The following is a 17,141-nucleotide window of genomic DNA, read 5'->3' on the forward strand; positions in this document are numbered from 1 at the left end:
TTTTAAAATTATATCGGGATACTTTCAGTGATATGTCAATTTGTTTGCCCTCTAATGGCTCAGTATTTCATCTATGGATCCATCCTTTTGACAAAGAGTGTGCAAAAAAAATTCTCAAATTTTTGTTATTGATGGATTCCATGCACATGCCATTTAGTGAGTACATGTATTAAAATCGTGTAGTTCTTCAAAGAAAAAAAACCCAAATCCATAAACACAAAAATACAAAAAAACACTGCTTTTGCATGCGGAAGCATGAGTTTGTCCCCTCGACCCTAGCAATGTAATGTTGGATTTGAAAGCAGAGAGCAAATACTCTCTAAAGTTTTGCAAAGTTTAAATTTTTAGAAATATAAATGACCCATTTTTAGTTTCATGACAACCAGGATTTTGGAGAGACATTTATGTACATGTAGTTTGAAATGCGACTGAAGAAAAAAATCCATTTAAAAAAAAATAAATTCCTTTTTGTTTCTATGGAAAAAGTTAAAATTTGTCCACTGATTACATTGTACTAACTTTTTTTCAGAAGTCAGTTTAACAAGATGAAAAGAATAAAATTTTAATTCTAAACAAAAAAATACTTTTTATGGACGGTTATTGAGTAAAATGAGATTTAAATTTTCATTTTTCATACTTTGTATGTTTAAATAGAACTGGTCGCTATTTCGAAGAAAGGAAACTTGTATCAATATGTCGCCCCCTTCTCCCTCATATATGAGTACAGATCCTAGTCTAGAGCCAGTTTTCCATGGGGGAGGGGGGTTTTAGAGGGGAAAGCCTATACTTTATAAGACCGGTAGCACTTCTTATTGCAATCACCCAAAGCTAGATCGTAAAGGATTTCTTGGGATGGCTTGGCGTTTGTAATCACATGTATTTGGCTTTACTTTTGTTCTAAACTAGTCAAATATCTGGATTTTAAAATCACGTGAATAATGTTAATTAAAATCACAAGCTTTATGTTAAGGTGCTCTCCATTTTTCATGAATTCACTCCATTTAATGCATCGATATTTAAAAAAAATTAGAATAAAACTGGAGGAGGTGTTTTTTTTTCGATCTTTTAACTGGCCTTCGAATCAGAATATATACATGTATTTTGTGATTTTAATATTTTCTTGTGCAAATACATTTTGAGCCCAACTTGACGAAGGCGATGATTGCTGATATTGAAATACACAGAATAAGTAGCAAAATGTATAGATAAGTTTACTTTGATAAAGTCTAAACGTTTAATGTTGAATTAGGCATCTTTTAGTATTTTAACTATACTGTACAATGGTCATATACCAATTACCCTGCATCCACATCATGCCATTGTTCATGACGATTTTCGAATTCCAATCTTATTCAAAAATTTACACAAAGCTAAACAAGTTCTGTTTACTGATTAAGACCGGGCGATCATATATATATATATATATATATATATATATATATATATATATATATATATATATATATATATATATATATATATATATATATATATATATATATTGATTTAAATTGTCCTTTTGTTCCCCGATCTGACTTCATCAAGACAAAAATTGACCCCTATGACAACTATCTATGGATGGGCGCCGAACTGAACGAACCGATACTGTTTCATTATAAGACGTCCCTGTAAATGTTTCTTATATTCTATGGCTGTTATCAAACACGTTGAAAGCTGATATATAATCAATACGCGACCTGCCTGTTAAGCCTGGCGGTTGTTAATACACAGTAGGCGGATTAAAGGAACCTCATTTAAAACTTTGGTTCTTTCTAAAGCCCTAAATACGAACGGACCTGTTCAAACTGTGTCAGGGGACACTTAATTATGTAGTGGACAACGAAAAACGTACGTTGGAGACAAAGTTCGTTTACGGAAATTTGGAGATTTATAGGCACTTGTTAAATTCTTTCACGTATTCTTGGACAGTTAAGAAAATCAACAAAAATGTCTTCTGGTGTGGGAAGTTATATGCTGGCAACTCGAAAAAGGTGAGAAAAAAAAACATTTCAAAATTGAACCTTGATATAGATTTAAAAATATTTGTGGGTCCATTACTTTGTATAAAGATTACATTTTAGCACAGTAGAAGTGTTTGTGTTGTATAATAATTTTGATGAATTCTAGATGAATATGTAGCTATTTGTCGAAACGCAATCAAATCATCATTAACGTTGCTTATTGTAGTAACTAGTGATCTACGATTATATTCATTCTTTGATTTTCCTCTTTGATTGTTATTCTATTCCATAGTTTATTCTATTTCCTTTTTAAAACTCGAATGCAGTACATGTATTTACTTTTATCACAAGCAGTTCCATTTGATATAGGGTTTTTGTAGAATTTTAAATCCGGACTCCGTAAACTTATATCTTCAATTTATTACTTTCTTCTATTTGAGGTTGAATATTCCATTCCTTAAATAAATTAACTTTATTAAGCATTGAATAATGGAAACATTGTCTAACTAAAGAGGCTCGAAGTATTTAACCGGTGGAAAGTAAACAGAAAAAATGTCTTAAAGAACCCGTTTAGTCAACATCGCTGTCAATTTAGGCATTCCAGTCAGTAAAAGGTGGCTTCTATAGGAAGTTTAATCATATCTTTACATTTTGAAAGATCAAGAAATAAAGCTTTTAAAGCATTAATTTCTTATTACTGGTAGATTGAACATGTTTTCCTCGTAGTCAAGTAGATCTGAATAACTGAAGTAGGCTTTATAAATAAATTCTGTGTTATAGCAATACGCTGCTTTTTTATATATAAATGTCACCATTCCTTTCATGTCGCGCCTTTAATCAATCGATTAATTAATATTTAATAACTGTGACAGGAAAAGTCGTGAAAAGTCAAATGATCGATTTAAAACGGTTAGACTTTTAATTATTTGAATATTAAATGCAGCATGCGCATACATGAATACATTAATTAGGTAAACCATTTATCATATTTAAGTAAAAACTTGAACACGACGTTAAACATGACATCATTTAAAATTATTTCTTCTATAGTTTTTTTGTGAATATTTGGCAAAATATTTTTCCACCCAAAAATCCTTTGGAATGATTTTGGAATCCTGTGTTGTTCACGTGAAGTGGGGCAGAAATCAATGTAAGCCGTCGTCTTTTGGAGTTAGATACAAAAAAGGGACGACTTGAGAGCTTCTCTGAAATAAAATCAATTGTCGTTTACTTATATACAGTTTTACCTCTTTAGATCGATATTACCTCATTAATCTCAAGATCACAAAAGGCAAATCTTTTTGAAAGGGATCTATAAAATTGGGTTTATTTCGTGATTGCGTGCATTCTGGAGATGGTGAGGAGTATAAGTCAATAGTCGCTTCTTTATTCTTGTCCTTCTTATTCTTGTAATAAATGACGGTAGCAGTTTTTCAAAAAAGAAAAACTTTGACAAAGATTTAAAAAACAATATTTGAATAACACACAAACTGTAAGTATGCAATAAATCGGCATGAACTGACTACCTTATATTATGGATTTGTCTGTACAAGTTTTTGCATGTTAAATTTCTTTTTCATAAAAAATCAATTCATTAATTTCTTATTTGTGTTTGTGAAAACAATTAATTGTTAACCTTTGGAGGTACAGGATTTTGTCCTGAACTCGCCAGACATGTGCGATCTCCCGTGGGGACATAAATCCCCATGTTAATTCCGTTGAGGTTTGGATCGATCGTAAAGCGGACGGTACACTGCTTTTATATGGGCTTTGCAATCTAACAAAATTAAAAAGGGTTTTTTTTTCTGTATTGCCTCTGGTCTTTTTGAAGCCAAATATTTCTTAATCAGCTAATAGCTCCCCTCTCTCTCCATCAGATAGAGAGAGAGAGAGAGAGAGAGAGAGAGAGAGAGAGAGAAGTGTTTGAAGTTTTGTAATTTATTCATTTGTTTGTTTTTCTTTTCTCTTCATTTCGATATTAGTGTTAATAAAATGAAAAAAAGAGTTCTTTTCAACCAGGTTTCTTTATAAATTTATAAAGTTTTATTATATGATTTATAAAGTTAACTCAATCTAAACAATGTTGTTTGCTTTACATTACGTGTCTGATTCCCCTAAATAATGGCCAGGATGCGACTATTCTCCACCTTTCTCTGCTAACTAAAGCAAAAGCAAAAAGGCCCTCATAACCCTCTGTTAGGACATGCTTTTACAAATTTAACATTTTTGGGGGGATAGCAGGCGAGGAATATCCATGTATCATATTTAAATAGGATATGCCATTTTCTTACGTAAAAAGGTATCTTTTCATTTTTGTTTTAATTCAAATCACATGTGTATTTTTTATCTCTTTATAGTGTTCATTATTATTATTGAGAGGAGTGATACATATTTGTTATAATTTATCAATTTCGATTTCAATTTATCAGAGAACATTGTAAAATTTTATTTTAACTGCAAAACTATTATATTATACAACAATAATTGCCGTTTTGGGAGTCAATACGATAATTTAGCCACCTGAGGAGTACAATATTCACCGAGCCCGAATGGCTAGGTGAATACTGTACTTCGAGCATGGCTAAATTATTGTATTGACTAAAAAAATTGTTTTAGTATATGATTCCATCTTAAATGATAAATATAAAAACAATTATAATAAATATAAATAAATATATTGATAAGCACAACTTGCCATTTTTCTTGATTGTTTATACATTTGTTGAAGCCCTAGTCGAACTCGGTGAGAAAGCAAGATACAATAAACAAATTTGGAATTTCGTCACCTATTTCTGGTGTGACGTAAAACAAAAAATTTTCACCTGAAAATCGGTTGCAGATGAAATAACTTTCAAAAATCAATTGTATCAATTTATAAGTTCTTATCTATTTTTGGTCCAATGTAGACCCCTAAAATTGTTATGTTCAGCTGGAAGGTCGGGTGCTAATGAAATGATTTATCATAACAAATTGTATCAATCTGCAAGTCCCCGATCTATTTTTGGACCAATGTAGAAAAAAATAAATACTTATGTTTACCTGGAAGATCGCGTGCAAGTGATCATAACTTAGTATGACTTATAGAATGTTGGATCTTAGCCAATCAGAGAACTGGGAATTATTCGATCATTCATATAATAAATTACATATCTTAAAACAAAATTTATGGATGAATGATAGCCTACAGTTTTAAACTAAATTAAATCTAATTTAAATTGAATTTAGAATTTAAAAATATACACTGCAATGCATTGTTATTGAAATTCAGTTAAAACTGCATGGAGCTTCTTCTATTACTTTTTTATTGCACAGAACAATTGAACATTTAAAAATCAGTGTAAACAGTTTCACACGACTTGATCTACCTGTGTTATCGATCTGTCTATACCTGTGTTGGCAGGTGTCAGGAGAAATCGTTATACCATGAAATTTATCCGACATTAGTTTAGTTTTATTGTAGACAGGGCCGGGTTTTTTTTTGGCATTATTTTGAGGGAATTTACAGGATAATAAAAACTCTGTTTTCGTCTGTTTTTATTTTATTGTACACATGTAAGATAATAGGTTTACTAGAAACACGTGCCATATAACATAAAACGCACGATGGAGTCCCTCCGATCAAACTAAGACATAGCCAATTCAATAATATCAGAATAAAACTATATATCAACCAATACCTTTTCTCTTAGATTATTTCTTAATCAAAAATATTAAATAAACCCCCCAGCCGAGGTAGATCGCTACAGACAAACTTCCAGAACAATTCCTGATAGACACGGATAGTATAGACACAGTTGGTGTCGCCTGTGTCAATAAATACCGAGAGTAATCACAATATAGTGAGCCAATATAGGGCAATAATAAACAGATCGGTAGCTAAGCGGTGACAAATGACAGTCAATGACTCCTAAATCGGGAAGTATTAGTCTTACAATAGTTATTACTGGATTATAGATATCTAGCTCAAAAAAGAACACGTGTGTGGACCTTTTTTCTGTGAAAGATTCTGTATTGTCGCAGAACTCAGGGATTATTTAACAAGATGAGTGGTCAGTTTGGAGGAATAATGTTCTCATATTACAGCAGAACAAAGCCAAGGTATATACGGGGTTGAAATAGTTAAATCGAACTGTAACGTTACGCAGCATTCAGGTCTAAGAAATGTTTGAGGGACTGAAATCTGTAAAAGAACCGTATTAAAATACATTGCATTTCAGAACCTTTTGGCACAAGCCTCTTTGGTTTATCACCATCGAAATCTTTAATTTTTGTTTGGCTTTATTTCAGTTTGTGAAGTTTCTAGCATCATAAAATCTTAGGAATCTAAAACTCAGATAGATATAAAAATTGCTATAATGTCTAAAAACGGATCGCCGCCAGACACTGAAAATTACCGAATAAAAAGGTAACAATGGTTTTTGATGAGTGGTGGAGGAGAGTAGAAAATGGAATATTTAATAAGAAAGTGTAAAGAAAAACCACCTGATATCAATCAGCTGTTGATCATTTGCATTTTTCTTTGGAGCCGGAGAAGGTTTGTTGTAAAATGCGAAAGCATATCACAAGGTGTGTGTTTGTTAATAATGGATATTTTTTTTTCAAACTTTGGATTTTACATTTGGTGGTTGTATTTTTTTATATCTCGGTGTAAAGTTTGTAGATTTGGTTTGGGATTAATGTTATACCTTCTAGATGCTGTAGAATGGATATATGGATGTCTGTATAGGACCTATCAATAAATAATAGATTTAATAAATCCGTAGAAACGAATTGAACAATTTCACTAAATTATGAAAATTGTAATTTCAAATATAATTCTATATAACAAATTTTAAAACTTGTTAAAGTCAAGATTTAGTAAATGAAAGGTGCCTACAGGTATCTCAAATTTGAGAGATGAATGCTTTACAGTATAGCCACAATCTAATTAAATAGAATGTGTTTGGTAAGCACAATTTAAAAACATGATTAATTTTGAATGAAAAAAAAAGAAAAATACGAGTTTTTGCATATCAGATAATCGTTTATCCACATTGCCTACAGTCTCTCAGAAACCGACAATTAATTTGTATGTTCTTGGACTCTGTAAAACAAAACTAAAGATTTAATATGAGTATACATATTAATTTCGAATTGAATGCATAAAAAATGTTTCATTTTCCACAAAATTCAATTACAGCCGTAAAGTACGGGGGTGGGCGGGGGTTATTATGATATCATAATGGATCTAGCACCTATCTTGACCTTAAAAACTCTACTTTAACAAATTTGTTATACAAATGTTAATTGATTATAACGAATTCAAGAATTTGTTAAAACGAATTAAATTCGTTTAAACATATTTGGCAATTCGTTATATCGAATTCAAAATATTTTTGATAGGTCCTTAATAGGCTTCCGTAGGTTTATGATTAATTATAGGTTATGCTTTAGGGCCGCGTGTTTGTATCTGAATTAAGGACCAAATATTTTACACATTTAGGGAACATCAGAGATGTAGTGATCATAGGGTGCCTATAGATGTCTTACTTTCCAAATGTAAATTCAAAATCAAATTTTATAACGAAAATGCCAATCCCGACTTTATTTAAGGAAAAAAGTCATTTATATATAAAAATAAGATTTTAAAATGTCTTTATTATTCTTTAAAATATGTAGGAAAGGACCTTAAAAAATAGAGTTTTTTCTCACATTTATGCAATTACAATAACTTAAGTGTAAAGAAAATAAAATAAATATGTATATCGGGATAAGATTTTGAAAAAGATATCAAGAAATGTCAAAATGAAGTTTTTCATCTATGACGTGGTGAATTTATTTGTCACCGTCAAGTACGGGAAAATATTTCATTATGGAACCAATCCTTTGTGACGTCATAGTTTTGTCTTTTGCGACAGCTTTTTATCCAAGTTTTAGGCCTACCACAAATTCTTTTATTTTATTCTTAGATCAAAAAGTATGTATAGCAATCCAGCTTGCTGGTTAAAAGAAAAAAAAAAACAAGGATGAATAAATCATTTTAAAATGTACCATGGCTAATGGCTTATTTTGACGTAACAGAAACGTCGCCATAGTTACAATCAGGAGTCACAAGTAAAAGTTGGATCTCGTTACAGTTTTGACATTTTAGGATGACTATAACTAATACGGTCACGGTTTTATAGCAATTCAATCAATCAACTTCCGAGGCAAAGATCTAATTTTAGAATTCAAAGGGATACCTGGAAGTTGAAGATCAACCACAAACCATTTTTTCTGCACAAATTGTTTTGTGTAGTTTGATTTATACGGCAATCAGGAAGTTCAGGTTAACTGCACGATATTCTTTGTGACCCGAGAGTCGTCCGTTATTTCTAATTTGAAATTATCCTTATTTCTGTATAGTTGCTTTCCTCAAAAGCTAATTAAATCATGCTGTGGAAATCTGTATCAAAAAATTATCACATTCTTTGCTTTTTTCCGAATGGTTTCACCAGCCAGTACCACGAGAAATGTATACCTCCAGAAAGGCGCCAACAGACCACGCAGACGACCGAGAAACAGTTCAAAGAGGGAGATTACTCCAACTGTGACACCGTCACCCAGGACCGGATCTGGAAACAGAGCGTCGGCAAAGAGGGCATGTGCCTTAAAAACTGGTAAAAATAAATCATCAAATCCATGAAAAGGAACATTTTTATATAACGATTTTGTACTGAATTCCTACACTTTATTTTATAAATCGATTATAACTCTCTTCGAACTTTTCTACCAAACTTCACAAACTTACAATATTATAGAACTTGTGGGAGTTAAAGAGTGGCATTTAATATATTGTCTCGTTCATTTTCTTATCTTGAAAAATGAGTTACACAATGTCAATTTTTGTTACACTCTTATGCATGTACAGTTTAATTATTCAATAGAAATTGAAAAGTTATAAATAATAAATAATACATCGTCTCAAGCCACGGTTCGGAGTCCGCATATAGCTCTCTCCTACAGAATGGAAGAGTATCGTGCATTTTGGCCGCGGTTTGCGACGATGTAAATAATATAACATAATTCCTATGTGACGTAAAATTAATTGTTCATTTTTCCTTTACAGGGAAGAAAACTGGGGCTTCCTGACAGAGTTCGATTCCAAGGTAACTGACACATATAACTTAATTACGGGAGGGGGATGTTACTATGCAAAACAAATTATTTCATCGGTATCAGAAATTTGCTCTATTTCTTGTTAATGGAACTCTTTATTACAGAGCAACAAGGCTGGTTTTTCTTTGGTAAATAATGATAAGTGTGTTACGTATACGGTGTTAGATATAATGAATGTGTATTGGTGTGATGAACGCCTTAATCACTGAACTCGAACAATAGCAGATCATCGTTTCATCGTAATTATGACAAGAATAAACTTAAAAGTAAACTACATTAAACTGAAGAAGTGTGACCCTCGCATGTCTTCAGTTTTGAGATGGACTACCGCGTTTTTCTACAGTTCTGCCACAGGCACTTGTTTCGTATACGGGGCACCCCTACTTATTTTTACCACGGTAAAAATAAGTAGGGGTGCCCCGTATACGAAACAAGTGCCTGTGAGTTCTGCAGCTAAAACTGAATCAGCTGACTTCATAATCTTGACTGCATGTCCTCTTGAAAGATGATAAAGCTAAATACTAATTATAAAGTTTAACCAAGATGCTTTTTTTTTTAATTTTGTCAAAATAAAACTTATGGGAAACAAAAACGTATCATTTCAAACTTTAATTATACTAATAATATGCCGGACACTGCTTCGATCATTGATTTGGGTTCATTTGGTTAAATCATTATTTGGGTTCATTTTGGTTCAATCTAAATGTTTGGGATGATATGGCGCTTTGTTTGGTTTGTACAGCTGGTGGAAAATTTAAAGACTTGAAGTACTAGCAGTTGTAACTATTCATGCCAAGAATTCTACCAATAATTAATCCAAACAGTTAATTAACTTATTTTTACGTGCATTGTATTAACATTATAATTGTGTTTAAATAAAAGACTTGTATTTGATTTCAGTAATATCGGATTAAAACAGATTGCCAACTTGTTTTATGTGAATTTAAATCACACATTGGAGACAAAAGGAAAAAAAAATCTTTGAAATATGTATATTAAAACCGTTAAGCAGTTTATAAATTGACTTTTTCGGGTGAAAATGTTAAAGAATAAAATCGCCTTTTATTTATTTATTTATCTATATATTTTAGGGAAATCCTAAACCACGAGAGGAGCTCCCAGAAAACGTCACCGTGTTCTCCAATGCAGTCCCTAATACCAACTCCGGTAACTATGGAAATAAGGTGAAGACCGAGTTAGGGGTCAAAATGCAGAAACTCGAGCACCAGTTTTTTGGTGGCCAACGGAAACGGAAGTTGGGGAGTGAGATGGTCTGTTATTGATGCTGGATATTAAAAAATAGCCTACTATTTACTATAAACTGCTGAATTATACTTAAATACTGTGAATCTGTGATAATTAAGATAGTTAATTGTAATTTATTAACATTTTATACTTGCTTACTTTACATTATTTAAACTGCTTTTTATGTACAAGAAGCAATATACAAGTTGTGTTAGGGGGAACATAACCCTAATTAACCTCCTTTTTATAAATCATAGTCCAAGGCCTGTATTTGGACTGTTATGTGTGTTTGTATCATTGTACTTTCCCTTTAATCATAAGCCTATACACAGCATGTTTCTAAATACACTGGGTAACTGATTGATTGGAATATGAATGAATGAGTAAAGACTACCTCTTGTGAGAATTGTAAATATGTAAGCATTATTTTCTTGTTAAATTCAAATCAATTTTTCACATTGATAAACACAATGGCATCTCTGAAGTGCATACCACTAAGCCAACTTAAGGATAAAATTTGTGTAGTTGTTGACAATACCATACTGCTGATCTATGTAACATATACAAACTGTATACACCTCTTCTACTGTCACTGCCTTTATATCTATACTTTATATCTATACTTAATCAGGCACCCACTCCGTGTTCCGTCTCTGCTAATATATAATCCTGCAAACGTTTGTGCCAATAGTTAACCCCCCCCCCCCCATCTGTGGGACTCACCCCTCAGAAACATTAACAGTTCTGTGGGGTTTTATTTGATCTGATTGTTAGTATGGTGAAAAGATGTTTTCTGGTTAAGGAATTAACTTATATGGTTAGTGTGCAAAGTGTTTATATTAAATTTTTTTTTTGTATGAAATATAATTATCTTTGAAATAAATGTTATTCTTGGTCTGACATGTTTCATTTATTCACATAATAAGCCAGGGACCTTCTTGGAGAGGACTTATATAGGCTATGCCTGATGTTCAATCCATTTATGTGATTTGACTTTGCATAATAAAATATTGATTAAATTAAATTAATTGGCATAATAAGTATGAAATTTGAATAGGCAAAGCAAACTATATTTACAGTTCAACTTCAGTATCTCGAACACTGATATCTGATAATATTATGGATGCATTGAAGTGATTTGGAAGTCCCAACCACTTATTCTTTAAGTATTTTACCCTTGATATCAAATCCTTGGATATCTTGAAAGTTTTTTTCTCCCTCCCATCCAGTTCAAGATAACAAGGTTTGACTGTAGTTTAGTTTATTACATACCTTAACACATCCTCACAATGCCAGGGGTCCAGAGTCAACAAGTTGTGTGAGACCCCTGGCCAATTTCATTCCATATTTTAGGGCTTGCTTCTCTCATTGAAAAGCACCAATCAAATTAAAGCTTTCGTAAATAGTTTGATAATGTAAACAGAAAGGATTCAATTGACACCTAAAATGCACATTACAAGTTGTTTATCATAGAATGGCTCAATGTGACTGGTTGATAGATACTAAAAACAATCAAGATTTGTAATTTCCTCAAAAGACGCCGCTACAGTCAGCCCATGAACTATTGAATGAAATTGGCCAGGGGTCCCACAGCAACTTGTTGACTCAGGACCCCTGGCACTGTGAGGATGACCTTAACAAACAGTATCTTAAAAATACAGTTAAAATCCCATTCTAATCGCATTCTGGGAAGCTTCACCTTGACCAGTGATGATAAATTTCTTGTTACATGTAGGTGTTTCATGAAACATTTAAGTATTCCATAGATTATTCTGTTCTCTAGGGATCAATAAAACAAAAGAATTTTTTTTTTGCATTTCAAATTCATCATTTATTATAAATAAAATTTGGCAAGATATAAAGTGAAACTGAAAGTCATTAGAATTGTACAAATGTATCACAGAATGCAACAAAGGAACATAAATATAAAATTATTCAAAGCATATTAACAAAATCTGGTGATTGTAATGTAATAAGATGAAACATCTGTCTACAGCTACTACACAGGATTCTCTAGTATACCACTAGTACTATAAGATTATATACTGTTTACATGTAATAAAAATTAATCACTTGCCATTTCTCTGATTGATTGTATATATATACATGTAAAAAAACAGGACTTTTAACAAACAAATCAACTGACAGAATAATTCTGAATAAATAATTTCATTATTTTAAAGGATAAAAATAATCTTTTCTTGATTAGCTAATTATTCAGTTACATGTATTGCTAAACAATACAAGAAAGCCATGATTCAGCAGGTTTAATCTTAGTTACATAAAGGTATTTGATTTTTAGTTAATTTTCTGAAAATCATCTGTCTTGCAGCAGAATTTTATTAAACAAGAGGCCCATGGGCCACAACGCTCACCTGAGTCACTTTGGCCCTGTTGTTCTGCATCAGATCCCCCCCCCCCCCAATACATGTATTCTTCTGTATTTTGATCACCTTTTGTGGTCCCAACCTATACGCTGAGGCTGCGATTTGAACAGAAATGGATATACTTACCAGAAGATGCTTCCACATTCATATGATTCATCATGGATTTGCTCTTGAAGAGTTTTAAAAATTTTTCCCTATATAATCCCTATTGTGGCCCTAATTGAAGCTCAGGGGTCATGATTTGAATAATTTAGAATCTACACTACCTCAGAAAGCTTCAAAATAAGTTTCAGCTTTTTTTGTCCACTAGTTCTTGTGAAAAAGATCTTTAAAGTTTTTTCTTATATATTTCAATGTAAAACTCTGAATCCCTATTTTGACCCACTCTACCCCGGGGGGGGGGGGGGGGGGGGCATGATTTGAACAATTTAGAATCTAACCTACCTCAGGAAGCTTCCACATAAGTTTCATCTTTTCTGGTCCGGTGGTTCTTGAGAAGATTTTTTAATAACCCCACCCTACTTGTGCCTTTTCTTGATTATCTCCCCTTGGAAGGGGGCTTGGCCCTTCATTTTAACAATTTAAAATCCACTTTACCCAGGGATGCTTTTTACCAACTTTGGTTAAAATTGGCCCAGTAGCTCTTTAGAAGAAGTTGAAATTGTGAAAAGTTCACAGACAGATGGACAGTTAGACAGAGGGATGGATGTTGGACATTGGCTGATCAGAAAAGCTCACTTTTAATGCTTTTGTAAGGATTTAACCCCCTCCCCCTTCCACTGTGGCCTATCCTGGCTGATTCTGACAAACTTGATCATCCACAAGCTATATGTAGTGAATATACGTCAGTAAGACTAACTCTATCGTTATTTTTCCTTTAAGTAACTATCACTCTTCTACACTGCTGCTGTTTCAAATCTAGGGTCATGACTTGAACACAAATCTGAATCTACAATAAACAAGGAAGCTTAGTTTTGTCTTATCTGACCCAGTTTTTTGATCTGATCCCACTCTTCTTAAATATCTACTCATTTTCCTTATTAGTCTCCCCATAGAAGTGGGGGGGGGTTATGTCTCAATGCTCAATGTTCTTGAGGAGAAGGGGAAAATGTAAAAGAAAAAATGTAAAAAAAAAAAAAAAAAAAAAAAAAAAAAAAATACACAAAAATATGATGAACAAATTTCAATCAAAAAAGCTAAGAAGAGTTTGGTTTACATAAAAAAAATAAAAAACTACCGTATATACTCACCTATAAGTCGAATTTTGGGAGTTAAACTTTGGTCCAAAACTCTATGTCCGACTTATAGACGAATTATGAAAAGATTGGTATTTTAGAAGGTCAATCCCTCTAAAATAAGCTTAAAAAAATACAACCGACTTATAGGCGGACCGACTTATAGGCGAGTATATACGGTATGTTTGAAATTGAGAAACAATCTGAATATACGTAATTGTTCATGACTCATGTATTAATTTGAACATATCTTTTAATGACATATTGGATTTCTCAGGAGACCTTCACATACCTTTGTTCATGTAGTTGCCATTTATACAGTGATTAAAAATATCATAAATTAATCATTTCAATAATTAATATTCATTTAATCAAACAAAGCTGATTATCAAACTATGAAATAATGCCCTGAGTGCATATGCTCAAGATGTCCCTGATTTGCTCTAATGGTATACACATGAAGTAGAATGGTGCAATCTGTTTATAACATTTCTAATTGAATTGTCAGTGAAAAGTAACAACATTCTTCATTTTATACAGAGCATTACAATAAATTCAAAAGCAGCAGCGTGACATAATTATGGAGAAAAATCCTATTTTTATTAACATGAAAGACACTATCATTGAAATTAAAAAAAAAAAAAACAGAGGTGCAACATTTTGAACTATTCAAGTGATCTAAATGTTTCTTGCCTATTTACATTTTTTTGACATCTGATCAATAACTATACAAGGATACCATCTTGAAGAAATAGACTTTACCAATTTATTCATACACGCCCTCTTCTGGTCTAGCAATAGAGATTGTAAAATCAGGTGTTGAGAAAAGAAAAGGAATTGTATCTAAATGTGTAGAAACATGACATTTGCATTAGAACTGCTTAATGATTGGATGTTTGTCATAAATTAGAGAAAGGCAAACTGGGAGCAGAAAAGTTCATTCACTGGGATAAGTAAGCTCTCACTGAAGCAAATCTCATTCATGATGATATTTTAACATTTACCAAATCTTAAACAGAGGCACAAAAATTCTAGGAATAACTTTCCATTAAAAAATATGTCAGTAATGAAATCTTGCTATTGATATGAAATTGCAAATCATTAACATTACCACCAAATATTGGAGTACAATAAACAACAATAACACAGTGGGGACATTTTACAATCACAAATCAACAGTATTCATGACATTTTACGTTTGAAATGATCATTGACTGAGAATGCTCCATCTAATCTTGAAGGTTTACAACAATTGTGAATGTGTGTCTGTTTTGTTTCATGTGTAGGTACACAGTATTGAGTGTTTTATAACTAAGAACAGTTTTTCCTCTTTAAGAATATTTGTGCAGAGAGACAAAATGTGTTCTACACATTTAGAGTCACTACTGAATGACTATGATTTAACTAATCCACATCTACAACCCTGATAACATTCAGTATAAAACTAGAAGTCATAAATACCTAGTATCAAATTGCAATACAACACATAAATAGACAAAATTAATAAAAATTTAAATTCTGTGTTGGGAATTAAAGGTTAAACCTTGAGCAGATACAAAGCTAAACAATTGAACTCTGTAATTTACAATAAATATCACATATAAACAGTTTTTGACAAATTTCTATCTTGTTTGCCAGTACAGAAAACACATAGGGACTTTAATTCAGCAAGGTTGGTAACAGTCAATGTTTGTTTGTTTGTTTGTTTTTTTTATATAAATTATGTATGCACCAATCCTTTAATAGATCAACAGCTTTCAATTATGACAATGGTATAGTAGTAAGAGGTTGGCTTTGCTTGATTCAAAGAAGCATATGCCTTTGAGGGATACCCCCATCTAAACAAACACAAGAGGAAGTTTTTTTTTCTATATCATGTATGTATTATATTTAACCCTTTTTAGGGCTATTCCAGTAAGCATTATGTGAGGAAGGGGGGGGGGATGATTTTTAGACCACCAGTCTATAGAAAAGAAGTAGAAAAATCACCACTACCAAGAAAATTCACTTTTTTGACAATCCCCCACCAAATAAAAACAAGAGGCCCAGGGGCCACATCGCTCATCTGAGCACTGTGGCTAGGAAAAGAGGAAAAATCAGTTTAGTATTGAAAAGCTTAAATGCATAAGTGCTCCAAACCTACCCCTAAAAGGGAGTGGGGGGTATGATTTGAACAAACTTGAATCTACACTAACTAAGGATGCTTACATGATTTTTTGACTAACTGTGACTTTTTTCTCTACAAGTTTGAACTTTCATTGTGGCCCCACCCTACCCCTGGAGGTCATGATTTGAACAAACTTGAATCTACACCACCTGAGGATGCTTCCATATAAATATGACCAATCATAGCTTTGCTGTTCTTGAGAAGAAGATTTTTGAAGATTTTTCCTATATATTCCTATGTAAAACTTTGATCATCCATTGTGGCCCCACCCTATCCCTGGGGGTCATGATTTGAACAAACTTGAATCTACACCACCTGAGGGTGCTTCCAAATAAATATGACCAATCATAAGTTTGCTGTTCTTGAGAAAAAGATTTTTTCCTATATACACCTATGTTAAACTTTAATCTTCCATTGTGGCCCCACCCTACCCCTGGAGGTCATGATTTGAACAAACTTGAATCTACACCACCTGAGGATGCTTCCATATAAATATGACCAATCATAGCTTTGCTGTTCTTGAGAAGAAGATTTTTGAAGATTTTTCCTATTATTCCTGTGTAAAACTTTGATCGTCCATTGTGGCCCCACCCTACCCACGGGGGTCATGATTTGAACAAACTTGAACCCACATCACCTGAGGATGCTTCCATATAAATATGACCAATCATAGCTTTGCTGTTCTTGAGAAGAAGATTTTTGAAGATTTTTCCTATATACACCTATGTTAAACTTTGATCGTCCATTGTGGCCCCACCCTACCCTCGGGGGTCATGATTTGAACAAACTTGAATCTACACCACCTGAGGATGCTTCCATATAAATATGACCAATCATAGCTTTGCTGTTCTTGAGAAGAAGATTTTTGAAGATTTTTTCCTATTATTCCTGTGTAAAACTTTGATCGTCCATTGTGGCCCCACCCTACCCCCCTGGGTCATGATTTGAACAAACTTGAATCTACACTACCTGACAATAATTCCACATGAGTTTCATCTTTCCTGGCCCA

General features: G+C 32.7%; 1 protein-coding gene across 6 annotated transcripts; it reads left to right on the top strand.

The window, feature by feature from the left end:
* The first annotated feature begins 1,703 nt into the window (after positions 1–1,703).
* On the top strand, positions 1,704–11,240 carry LOC133187280 (uncharacterized protein C2orf50-like). 6 transcript variants are annotated; one of them, XM_061322639.1, is made up of 5 exons: positions 6,037–6,059; positions 6,249–6,366; positions 8,438–8,599; positions 9,049–9,088; positions 10,190–11,240. In XM_061322639.1, exons 2-5 carry the CDS (start codon positions 6,317–6,319, stop codon positions 10,379–10,381), a joined length of 444 nt encoding a protein of 147 aa, XP_061178623.1. In that variant the 5' UTR covers positions 6,037–6,059; positions 6,249–6,316; the 3' UTR covers positions 10,382–11,240. The 6 variants fall into 6 exon arrangements, with proteins under 6 accessions (XP_061178624.1, XP_061178622.1, XP_061178623.1 ...); XM_061322640.1 differs by lacking the exons at positions 6,037–6,059; positions 6,249–6,366 and adding an exon at positions 1,704–1,991; XM_061322638.1 differs by lacking the exon at positions 6,249–6,366 and having other exon boundaries at positions 5,802–6,059.
* The last annotated feature ends 5,901 nt before the right edge of the window (positions 11,241–17,141 follow it).

The sequence above is a fragment of the Saccostrea echinata genome, unplaced genomic scaffold (assembly GCF_033153115.1).
Source record: "Saccostrea echinata isolate AGI-Se365-2 ecotype Australia unplaced genomic scaffold, CSIRO_AGI_Sech_v1 ptg000014l, whole genome shotgun sequence".
Lineage (NCBI taxonomy): Eukaryota > Metazoa > Mollusca > Bivalvia > Ostreida > Ostreidae > Saccostrea > Saccostrea echinata.

Coding starts and splice junctions, on each gene's coding strand:
- LOC133187280 (XM_061322637.1), top strand. CDS start 8,373: ATGCTGTGGAAATCTGTATCAAAAAATTATCACATTCTTTGCTTTTTT. Junction 8,600..9,048: donor GGCATGTGCCTTAAAAACTG/GTAAAAATAAAT, acceptor TTTCCTTTACAG/GGAAGAAAACTGGGGCTTCC. Junction 9,089..10,189: donor TGACAGAGTTCGATTCCAAG/GTAACTGACACA, acceptor TATATATTTTAG/GGAAATCCTAAACCACGAGA.